Source organism: Eleutherodactylus coqui, chromosome 6 (genome assembly GCF_035609145.1).
Source record: "Eleutherodactylus coqui strain aEleCoq1 chromosome 6, aEleCoq1.hap1, whole genome shotgun sequence".
In the NCBI taxonomy this organism is placed as follows: domain Eukaryota; kingdom Metazoa; phylum Chordata; class Amphibia; order Anura; family Eleutherodactylidae; genus Eleutherodactylus; species Eleutherodactylus coqui.
In genome coordinates, this window is record NC_089842.1 from 154,542,472 (window position 1) to 154,555,192 (window position 12,721).

The 12,721-nt window shown below is 41.6% G+C and overlaps 1 protein-coding gene across 4 annotated transcripts in view; it reads right to left on the bottom strand.

Moving 5' to 3' along the window:
• Positions 1-8,649: 8,649 nt before the first annotated feature.
• FRMD6 (FERM domain containing 6) overlaps positions 8,650-12,721 on the bottom strand; it is a 187,233-nt gene continuing 183,161 nt past the window's right edge. For 2 of the 4 annotated variants that reach the window (XM_066608022.1, XM_066608021.1), the window contains exons 12-14: positions 11,827-11,946; positions 10,575-10,666; positions 8,650-9,603 (exon numbers count right to left, since the gene is read on the bottom strand). In XM_066608022.1, the coding sequence (XP_066464119.1) occupies positions 9,319-9,603; positions 10,575-10,666; positions 11,827-11,946 (497 nt within the window). In that variant the 3' untranslated portion in view covers positions 8,650-9,318. The remainder of the gene's footprint in view (positions 9,604-10,574; positions 10,667-11,826; positions 11,947-12,721) is intronic. The other 2 variants (XM_066608020.1, XM_066608018.1) reach the window with 1 other exon arrangement.

Consider the following 12,721-nt stretch of genomic DNA (forward strand, 5'->3'; position numbering starts at 1 on the left):
AATCATGTGTGTCAATATGATATGCAGTACAGTAAATAAAAACCATTGGGGGCACAGGCAATGCAACAGCAGAGGATCTAATAGGTAATACTACTTTTATTATTTTATATAATTTCCCACCATTGCCTCATTTTTTCTTTATACCCGAAAACCCAATTTAATGGTTTACTCACTCAGAATTTGTTGATAAATCTGTACAACATAGGGAAATGGCTTTTCGTCTTCACTGAGAGATCAAATTACAACTGCCTATTGAAGTCTATGGAAAGCGGAGGAGGGAGCTGTTGCAGAGACACACTGGCTCTAGTGTTTTACTATCTCACTCCAGCACTAGATTCATACTTACGCTGCTGAATATTGCTACATAATGTCCTCCATGCTGCTGTTGCATCTGTGTGTGAGAGTGAAAAGGGGAGCAGAGTTTCCATTATTTGCTGTGTATGGCAGACAATTTAGCAGCTAGCAATCTGCTGCTGCTTTCTCCTTCCCTCCCTCCTCCATAGACTTCTACAGGTAGATGTAACCCGATCTCTCAATGAAGCTGAAAATCTGTTTCCTCTTCTCTGCAGGGTTTTTATCAGTGAACAATGAGTAAACAGCAGAGGTAGGAGGAAAGGAGTCTGAAAAGTGAAGCAAAGTGCATTTTTTGGTAATAACACGTAGTACAAGCAAAGATCAGAAACTTTGTACTGCTGATTTATGTAAAGTTGTTTATAATGGGAGGTACACTTTAAAGGGCTTTTCCGGGACATTAAAAAACTGATTAAAAAAAAAGCCTAAAATGAAGAGAAATTGAATGCTAGCCTATCCCGGCAGTTCCCAATTCAGCACTGCAGCCCTGGTGCTCGCTGCACGGGACCTACAGAAGTGGTGGGCGGTCACATGCCACCCATTGTGCACGTGACCACTCAGCCACTCACAAGCTTCAGTGTCCATGGAAGAGTCACTGTTGAAGTCTGTGAATGGCTGAGCGGTCAACATGTACAGTGAACTTCTTCAGGGTTCCATTTTGTGGGCGCGGGGCTGCAGCACTGGATGAGGAGCTGCCGGGATAGGAGAGCACTCAATTTCTCTTCACTTTAACCCTTTTTTTTCTTTTTTTAAAGGGGTGCTCCAAGAGATTTTATATATAATTTTCTTGTAAAAGTGTGTTCTGAATACAGTAAAACAACAAGTGGACATAATATACTCACTTCTACCTAATACCCCCAAAATAAAACCTACCCTGAAAATAAGCCCTATCATGATTTGGGGGGATATTTCGGGAGGCTTGGAATAGAAGCTCTACCTCCAAAATAAGCCCTAGCTGCATTGCATAAAAAAAGGAATACATTACCTAGCAGGCTCAGTAATGCCAGGCACAGGCAATTCATAAAGCCCATCTCCACAACGTGATGGCTGGGATTTGTTCTTCGACCGCTGCTCAGTCATTCAATGCAGCGCTCGATTAACCAATCGCAGACATCATATTGGTTTATCAAGAGCTGCATTAATTGGCTCGAGAACCAATTAGAGCCATCGCTTCCTCGAGGCGGGATTTCAGAATACCGTAGCCAGGAAGTGATCTTCTGTGGGCAACCGAGAACTGAAAGAAGCAGCTCTGGAGAGCAGCGGGAGGAATCTGGACTGAGCCTGCTAGGTACGTATAATAAGACATCCCCTGAAAATAAGACCTAGTTCCTCTTTTCGGGCAAAAAATTAGTATGAGACAGTGTCATATTTTCGGAGGAAACACGATATGACCGGGCTGTCCCCTGCTATTCTGCTTGTTTACACACTGCAGGCCCACCCGGTTTATGGAACATCATAGGCACGGCAGCCAATAACAGAGCTCGGCGATCGATCACTGACCTCGGTTATTGGCTACATAGCCTGTCGCATCCTGTAAACGTGGCTTCAGAAGGGAGACCCAGTGTGGCACATAGCAGGAGCAGGTAGAGGTGAGTATATGATGTCCATTTGTTGTTTGACTGCATTCAGAACACACTTTTACAAAAAAAAAGTATAAACCCCTTTAAGAGTCATGGATTACGGACTTTTCACTCCCCCATATGTCTCTCTCTTTTGGGTAGATACATGATATGTTCTCTTGCTGAAGAGCTGACAGCTTAATGATGAACATACAGCCATTGTGCTTGTTTAAATAAGTGTCGAATAAATAATGTGTTACAAAGTTGTCAGCAGCAGCTGCAGAGCCGGAGCCGACTTCAGGGCCTCTCCAAGACAATGGCAACTGTTCACATCATTCCCCTATACCCGGTGGTGACACAAACATGCTGGGTGTGACAATGGCACACATTTGGACCCAACACATGCGTCTGTTTTTTATTTTTAAAGATCTAAATTTAAAGAGACAGATCCTGCAAATCAGGGCATCTACTAATGGTTTACATAGCACCCACAACGTACTCGCCTCGCACAGGCCTTGCATTAGAATGCTGCAAGCAAGGTGTCCCTAACAACTAAACACCAAAGCCTGCATCTACATGGGCTATTTTCCCGTGCAAGTTATGTGCATTGCGAGATGCACAAAACTTGCACAAAAATAGAGCCCATTGTTTTTAATGGGTCCATTCACATGTGCGATGCTGTGAGATTGAGAAAAAAAATGCCGCATATCCTATTTTTCTGCTAGAATACAGAAAACTCGCCCATGATTTGCAACGAGCGAGTTAAAAAAATCATACAAGTTTCATGTGAGTGCAATTTTTTAATTTTCCTATTGAAGAAGCTTGTGATTTTCACGTGTGTGAAAAACTTGCATGTAATGTGATTTTTTCGCAAATTGCATCAGACTTGCATAGAAAAAAAAAAAAAAAAAAAAAAAAAAAAAAAAAAAAAAAAATCGCATTTTTACAGGTGCAAATAAAAACAAACAATTAAAGGAAATATAGTGGCAAATATTCAATTAACTTCTGTTGAAATACAAATGCAATATACTGCGTTTCCCCGAAAATAAGCCTTAGCTACACTAGATGAAAAAAAAACAGCAATGCTCACATAGCCGGTGGCGTCTGGGTCCCTTGCCCTGGTCTCCGGCGCTGCGGCAGGCTGCAGTGTAATCCTCAGCATTGACAGAGCACTCTCTTCCTGGTAATGGAGCTGGTGCTCGATCAGTCACAGCCATTCAGTGAATGACATTGTTGAATGGCTATGATTGGTTCATCAAGCGCCGGCTCTGATTGGCTAAGCAACAGCGCTCGTGATCTAATCACAGCAATCTCTTGCTGGAGGTGGTGTGTTCAAAGCCTTGTTACCAGGAAGAGAGTGCTGTGTCAACACTGAGGATTACACTGCAGCCTGCCGCAGTACCGGCGGCCAGCGCGACGGAACCAGACGCTGTGGGCCAGGTGAGAATAAGACAACCCCCTGAAAATAAGACACTGTGCCTCTTTTGGAACAAACATTAATATAAGACAGTGTCTTCTTTTGGGGGAAACGCGGTAGATGCACTTTAATCTGGAATACGTCCATTACGGATTTGCATTATCACTATATACAAATTTGCTCATGTTTAACTGGCCTTTAATTGGCATTTACCGTGTTATGATAATGCTGTAACTTGAGTTACCGCAACACACCGGTATACTATGTCTGTATGCTCTCTCTGAATTAATTTAAATAGCCATCATGAAATACAAGCTACCACCTGACTGCTGTAGTTAATCATAGGCTGCAGGAGTCAGGTACCAATCCCCTGGCATCAAGGCTCCCAGCATCTGAGCAGTGATGCCAGGAGAACAGCACCTGCTGCAGCCTCTCATTGGCTGCACGAGTCAGATGGTAGTCGTCCTTAAAGACTGGGGGGACCAGGGGGGCTGCAGCGCTACATCTTGTACGCCGACTACAAACAGCCCCTGTGTAGTCTCATCGTGCAGTCATCCTCCCTTCCATCTATCCCTTTTTCCTCTACCTCAAGGAGAAGTAAGGAACCGATATGACAGCAGCACCAAATGTAATCTGTTGCCATGCAGATGCATACTCCTGCATAGGTCCTGTAGACACAAAACGGCAGAGAATTTTTAATAAAAACTATTTGCAAAATTAGTTCATTTTTTATTTAGGATGCATAGAAAAATTGTTGCAATGGTGGACGTTGCCTTAGAGGGGCAGCTCCATCTATATCAGGGCCTAAAAAGTATCCAAGGGTATAATGGTTAAAATGAATTATAGATAACAGGGTTTTAAACCAGGATATAACAAAGAAAATGACAAGGAAGACATTTTTAGAATAAGTATAATTGTAAAAAAAAAGCATTTAATACATGTTCAAGACACAAAGACAATTCCAAAAACACTGACGATGTCAAATTAAAAAACATGAACTGACCTCCCCTTCCTACAGTCAATCGCTTTGCAAACATAAAATGTTTGTACAGGATTAGAAAAACATGGCTACTGTGTTCCAGAAACAGCACTACCCCCCATCCATTGGTTGGGTCTGGTAGTTCAGCTCAGCTCTATTAACCCTTTGCAATCCAATTTTGGATTCAGGGTTTCCTAGGGGGCTTTCTCTTTCTGCCCTTATACAATGGTGCCATCTGCTGGCTAGAGCCAATACTGCAGTATGTGACATGCTGGAGAGGCCCCGACAACAAAGCTGCTGGCAGTATATAGTAAGAATACCCTGCTGGACATCTTCCGACATTGGATCTGCACAGGCTTCAATCAGAATGTAGGAAAACATCAGACAGTGGATTGGAAAGGCTTAAAGTGAATGGGACTAAGGTGCAGTACCACCTACTACCTGTGGACACGTGTGGTGCTATTTTTGGGAGACAGCAGCCATATTTTTCTCTGGACAATCTCTTTAAAGGGACACTAAACCTAATGTTGGCAACTTAGAAAAGTGCAGCAACGTAATCAGTCGAGCTAATGATGCCAGTCACAATCTGGAGGCTCTCCATACTGAAGATATGTGGCATAAAGTTGTTATCAGCCATTTGACTGACTGTAGTGTTCTTACTAGGATGACTAGTACATTTTCTGTCCCCATGATCACTGAGAACAATAGATTACATTCTCCTCCATGGAAGAATAAAGATAAGGCATCTTTTAGCCTTAGTGTCCCTTAAAATGACCATTCATACTTTTGCATATTGCAGGGTATTCTAAGTATCATTTATAAAATCACTGACCACTGAGCCATAGAACCCTTGCTCCTCATGCCTAGCTCCTGTCCCTAAACTTAAAGGGGTTTTCCAGGATTTGACTATTGATGATCTATCCTCAGGATAGTTATCAGTAGTTGATCGGCTTGGGTCAGTCGCTTGGGACCCCCACTGAGCAGCTGATATCTGGCCTGCCGTCATTGAGGACAAAGCCGGAAGTAGACACTTCTCTCTCTAGTGCAGTGGCAACAGAGTTGTCTGCTTCCGACTCTGTCCACAATGACAGCGGGCCCGCCAGCAGCTGAGTGGCAGAGATCCAGAGTGGCAGACCCCATCAATCAACCATTAAAGACCGATCCGGAGGCTAGATCATCAATAGTAATGCCCCAGACAACCCCTTTAACATAAGCTTGTTGTCTAGCAGCACATGGATGATAGGTTCAGTATATGTTTTGTGCTAAATTGGGTCCATCAGCCTGTACAAATAACGTCTAAAGGATTGTCTGCACAATACATGTAAAATATATTCTCCCTTTAATAGCATACAAATGCTTAAGGGGTAAAATAGGTCACTTTTATGCAGGATCTATAAGACCCATATGTATATACATATATACTACAAACTATTCTTCTGCACACTACAATATACTCAAACACTGCAGGGCTGTGGTGGACATAGAATTAGAGAGAAGGTTAAAAAGTGCGAAGGGAGGTAATCCCTGTCTGAATAAGAGTCATGTGTATACAGACTACTTCCTAAAGTGAAACTATACCTTTAATTTCCATCTCTATGGCCGTTACATGTACAATGCAGCATATGTGGAAGGGTCCTCTTACACGGGATGGTTACACGGGATGGTTATCCACAGTCATCCCAGCAATTATCATTTATGTGCTGACACACAGGAGCAATGATGACCCAATGAATGGAGGCGAAGCGCGCCGGAGATTGCTTCCTGCTGCCCACCGACATTCACAGTGAACAGGCAGTTGTTCATAGATGGGTAACTGCCTGTTTACACGGACTGATCATCTTTTGATTTTTATGTCATTCCTAATCTAAATGATGGCTAACAAACCAAGGAATTATCATTCATTGCGGAGTCCTTGGCAGCGTTTACACTGAACATTGGCATTCAGATTTGCGATAATCTGAATGGTAATCGTTCCATGTAAAAGGGCCTTAATATATTCTCAATACGTTTTTTCTACTTACTATTTTTACCAGCTGTCATTTGGAAACAATCAGCAAGCTGATGTTGACAGATCTTTTCGGTACTTTCACATGAGATGACCTCGCAATGCACTGCAAGCTGCACTAAATTCTGCACCAAAATTTGCAGTCTGTCTGCGGATCTGGAAGCATACTTGAAAATAGTTTAAAATCAACTTGTAATTCTGCATCAATATCCGTAGTTAGACTTGCAGATTTGGGTGCGTCCTGCTGCGTAATTCCGGCCCATATGAAAGGTCAACATGGACCAGAATAACGTGTGAATACGGGATGGAATTACACCGCAGTACTCAGTCAAATCCGCAGCTGCAGAATTCCACACCAAAATCTGCTGGTCTAACTGCAGATTTGGATGCCGAATTGCCGGCTGGTTTTAAGCAATTTTCAACTCTGCATCATAATGCGCTGGTAGCCTGTGGGATTTGGTGCAGAATTTACCGCGGTTTTGGGTACGTCGTGTGGCCTATTCCATCCCATGTGAGAGGTCCTGTGTATATAACAACCTCCTGCTGCGATTAGAAACATAGCTATAAAAGCAATACGTGTGTTGTGTCGGGTCAGGTTTTGAGCTGCAATACCGCACACAACCTGTTGTCAAGGTTGGGCGCCATTAGTGAAGAAGGCAACCATGTTTTTATAGTTCTGAATCAGCAGCAGAATAAGAGTGATCAGGGGCCCAGAAAATAAAGGCCATGGGCCCCGTGCCAACCACTAGATCTATGTTACACTTCGTTTAGGTATAGAAATTGCAGTTAAAAATGTTGTGAGTGGCTAAAAAAGTTGTGGATCACCTCTGGTCATGGATCCTTGAGCATGGCCCTAAAATGGAAGTGTTAATCGGCATCAGGTATTTATGTTGAATTAACTGGACTCTCCTGGGTATTCACACAAGTCATAATTGTCAAGGGAAAACAAACAAGATTCATCACCAGCAGAATTGACCCTGCTTGTTGATGGTCTCCAGGTAAGACTGCATCCACACGGGCTAGAAAATCTTGCTAGGAAATCATCGCTACAAAACGCATGTATGTGAAGCTCATGGTTTCCAATGGATTCTTTCACATGAGTGATGTTTTGTAGCCTGACAGAACCCATTGGATACCATGGGCTTCACATACATGCGTTTTGTAACAATGATTTCCTAGCAAGATTTTCTTGCTCGTGTGGATGCTGCCTTACAGTACTTTTTAAACACTACATAAAATAAAAACTTTCCAAAAAAATCTAAAAAAAGTAATGAATATTTATTACAGAGACTTGATCTTCCATTTACTTCCCATACTGCATATCCCAGGTTTATTAAAGGTGAAGCATCACTTTAAATTCCAACCCACAAAATTACCCAGCTTTGCACGATTTCATACCGAATTCAGAATATACCATTTAAAATAAATATCTTATTTCCTATCCTATCTGTTATAACATTGCATATCTTGGTAATAGTCTGTTACACATCCTATGTATAGTGTACATAGGCCAATACATGCAACAGCTGTCACTTCATGGCAACAGAATATGACAGGTTAAAAGGAGTTGTCCAACCACTTAAACCTGCTTCACAACAACTCTGTCCTTCCTGATTGCTGCTGACCAGGACATGTGACTGCTGCAGCTAATCACTGGCTGTAAAAGGTTACTGCTGTGACTTGTGATTGGCTGCAGCAGTCACATGTCCTGGTCAGCAGCAACCAGGAACGGCAGAGTGGTTGTGAAGCAGTTTTAAGCGGTGGGAAAACCCCTTTTACCCTTGCAAATAGTCCGCCATAACATATATAAACAGAATGTGGGTCAATGTACACAGAAATGGGTATATCAATAACATTGTAACACAAGCTTTTGTCAGCTGGATGGTGGGAGAGGTAGTAAATACCAAAAATTTCTATGAAAAACATTTTATTCTTAATTTAGACAATTTTAAGAGCTATAAACTAGGAATTATTTCCCTTCTATAGAAAATATTGGCACAAGGATAGCGAGGTCTCACAGATTTGCACTGTTGTAGCCTCGAAGTAGATCAGAAGAAAGGGTGAAAGCTTCTCAAAAGCACTTACATTGGTCAATAACAGATCTGCTATAGCAGTGATGTGGACCTCTATAATTCACCTGGACAAGACCATTATACAACAACCTGAGTGGCCATTCCTCTTCTTTGTAGGAGAATTTTATATAAAAAAATCTTCAGAAATTTACCTTGAAGATAACACATAGGTGGCGCTGTTGCAATCCTTATGGCTCTAAATGGTAAACTTTTGGCACTTTGAGAAATTTTATATATATATATATATATATATATATATATATATATATATATATATATATAAAAAAATCAGGAGGTGGACAATTTCTATAGTCCAACAAGCAAAAGGGTCCACTGCTACTTTTACAGCTCCCTAAATCCCATTAGATTTTACGGAAGGGACTGTGATAATGACTTTCATCCATGGTTCTATACACGGCTAATCAGAACCATAAAGGAGGTGCTCTATGATGAGCAATTTGGAAAGTCAGGGGTCTATATCGGGGCCCAGAAGAGTCTATGGGCCCCTGTGCTTTAGTAATTTCACTTACTAGTGCTATAGTTTTTCATACAAAAATACATATTACTCGCCATCATTATTGTAACCGCGTATAATATAAACGTCTTCTGTAGAGGTGTCCCGCTGCCATGGTATTGGAGACCATTGAATATCTACGGTCACTATTTTGTGACCGTTCTTTGGCATGTTTGAGAAGTAAACGTCTATTGCATGTGCGGATTTCTCTGTACATATAAAATAGTACCTTAATTTGTTCCGATATAATACCATCAGCGGATTTTACACAAAATATTAAGCTGTACACAAGTGAAGTCCCACTGGTTTTCATTTTAGTATCAAAATATAAAAAGGTTAAAAAATAAATGAAGAAAGATACAATCTTCCTATGGATTATTGGGGATCGCAGACATCCAGGCCTGGGATATTATACTACAGCTTACACAACAAACTCGGGGACTTCATCATGAGTAAGGTCCAAGGAGAAGTATTTGCTGGCTTTCTTGGCCACAAAGGGCTCCTGTATGTTGATGCACTGTTGGGCAAGGCATCCGTTACAATAAAGGCCTCTGTTGTCTGCATCATGGCCGCAGCCAAAGGTGTAGCTCTGGGCAGTGTCCTGGCATAGGCTGGCAATCTGGAGAAAGTCTTTCTGGTATAACCGGATGTCGTCCAGACTCAAGCTGTGCCGATCTGTCGAGGTCTTTGGTTTCCTACAACTGGTCTGGAAAACAAGATAATGATTAGGGTTTTTGGAGAAGGGTATTTTTGAAAATAGGATGTGCCATTTGTGTCCGATCAGTGGGGGCATGACCATTGTGACCTCCAATAATCAGTTTTTAATGCTTCATCCTATGTCTTTACTGAGACAACTCCCTTTAATCTTGAAATTTATAGCCATTTGGGTAGATTTACTAGTATTGTCTAATAGTTAGTTGGCGCAAACTTAGATTAGACAGTCTTAAATATGAAGGATTTATTACAGAGACTCACACTGGATGATAAATCTGGCACATCTAGTCTAAGTTTATCCAACCTATTAGTTGGCTTAGTTTTAGGGCACTTTGCACCAAAAAAGGTTTGGTGCATTTTTGCCACATGTAGGCCCTTTTCTACAAAGCCATGCTCCCATCAAACGGGGCAAAAAAAGTGTCTAAGATACATCATAAATGTGGTGCAAAGTATATAAGACTGGCACATTTTCAATAGTAAATCTGCCCAATTGTTTCTGCGGTGAGGAAACAATTCGTCTGGACCAATAGGAAGCCATTAATTTATTGTATTGTTCTCGGACTTATAGGAACATTAACGCTCATTAAAAAGAGATTCCTGAAACTTGGAATAGGCAATCAATATTTGACCAGTAAGGGTCTGAACCTAGGGACCTCCGTCAATCAATACTATGAAAGAACTGACATTCCTTGTCTGCATAGTCTATAGTCACAGTGGCTTGTTTATATGGGTGGCTGTACCCATGTCTGGTACTTCACTTCATCCCATTCTAGTGAATGGGACCAAGCTGCAGTATCACACCACTGATCAAATATTGATGGTCTAACCTAAGGGTCTGCTGTAACCAGTGATATATATCGCGCAGAGCCAACCAATCCATTTATTCCAATACACCTACAGTTATTTCTGTCTTGTAGTCATCATCAAAGCAAGGTATGACATGGTGGATGAAAAAGGACTTACCTGTGGCAAAGAGTCAATGCTCTGACCACGGAGCTTCACCACGGTTTCTGAAGAGCTTGAGGTTGACGAGTTTACTTCTTTTACTACTAATCCTACAAGGGAGAAGGAGAGCTTGTAGTTACACCATATGTAAAAAAATACATTTAAAGTGGTTTTCATCACATTACATCACTATTATTCTTACAGCATTTCAAAAACATATGGCATGAGAGTGTGATGGTCAGGCCACTGAGATATAGAGATTAGAGATGAGCGAGTATACTCGGCTAAGGCACTACTCGCTCGAGTTATGTGCCTTAGCGAGTATCTCCCCGCTCATTTCTAAAGATTCGGGGCCTTTTTACCATTAGGCCAACTAGGTAGGTGCCTAGAGCCCGGGGGGGGGAGGGGGGGGGAATACTGTTTAACAAAGATATTAAATCTTTGGAAATTGAGATGGTTAGACGTTTAGTCACATGAACCACCACTTTTTCAGATTCATATTTTGCGGTGTTTCTGACTTTGCTGTTTGGTAACACAGCCTCTAGCACAATGACAGGCCTGTTGCTAATTATCAAGCTTCTCATCATATATGCACAGTCACTCGCAGGCCCCTTTAGCTGCACAAAGTCTCTTAATATTTATCTGCTTACTTCGGTTACTCACAGTCTCTTATTAGCGGTCAGAACTATCATGGCTCTGTAGATACTCAACATGTCCACAGTGTTTAACACTCAGTCTTTGACTATACACCTACTGCCGTCCGACTGTCCAGGCACACTTTCCTTTGTACAGTAGGCACCAGGGTCGTCATGCACAGCTCACATAATTCGGCTGCTCCCAACATCTCTTCACAGTCTACCAAGGTTCTCTAGAGGCACTAGATGCGATCACACCATTCTTATACTGTATGCTCACGTTTCCTTGCACCCCTCGCCACCTCAGCTTCACAGTAATAATTTGTGTGCAACAACCCACCATTTTTAGCAACACCCCGCTGGGTACATTGAGGCCTCTCACTCCTGCCCATAGCAGGGTGACCTAATGCTTTAGACCTTCCAATGGTCACTGGGTCTTGGTTCAAAACCACACACCTACATACACACACATCCATGACAGAGACTGTTACAATTATCCAACTGCACAGTTAAATAGTATAACTTATACTTTAACCATCAGTTGCCAATTTCACATTGATGATACACCATTGCCCTCCGCACATATGTAATAAGTAAAGTTACCCATTAAACACAGAGAAACGTGTAAAACTCACCAGAATATCCATTCGTTTGCTGCGAGACTAACATTTCTTCGGTGATGTAAATACACAGATCAGGACTAACATCCAAAGGCAAATCTATGTCCTTCGGGTCGTCTACCAGCATCTCAATCTCTACATGAAAATCAAGACGAAAAGTCAATGAAAAGGTCCGTTTTTTTATTGTCCTAATAAATCTAAAATGAAGTTAATTTGCAATAGGTTTTATTTGAAAAATTCCTATAGTTTTGTCTCTACAGGTCCTACACAAATGATGCGTCTCCATGGTTACAGACAGCAAACAACCTCCATAGTGTAATCCTGCGGTGTTGCAGCATTTTACTTTCTTCAACTTGTCACCTACTTTGTGCTGATATACATGTGATAGGCAATTTAAAAGAGGACAGAAGGGAAACAGGCTGCGGGATCAGACTATACCTTATTTTTGTTGTTGGTTACCATGGAGACACAATCTGCATTCATTTTTCATTTTAAATTCATTGAGAGAATAAAACAAAATTATTTACAAAAGGTGAACATAGTCTTTGAAGGTGCCCCCACCCCAAAAAGTTTGCATATAAGACCCTATAGTCTACATGATGAATCGAAAAAAAAGTTTTCTAGTAGTATACTTGTACGGATTAGTACATTATAACCCAGGGACTGTAAGCTCCTGTGTCCCTGTTCTCTGCTCTGTACAGTGTCTTCCTGTGGATTGATGTGGATGATATTTTGCATCCACACACAGTGTCCACATAATTACTAGTTTTACAAGTTAGGTGTGTCAGTATATATGTTTTAACATTGCTGATGACCCCAACAATCTCTAGAAAATCTCTCAAGAATCTCTTCTGCTCTGAGAGGTCTTTTCCGCCTCTCCTGGGGCAGGTGAGGTTAGCAGTGTACAGGC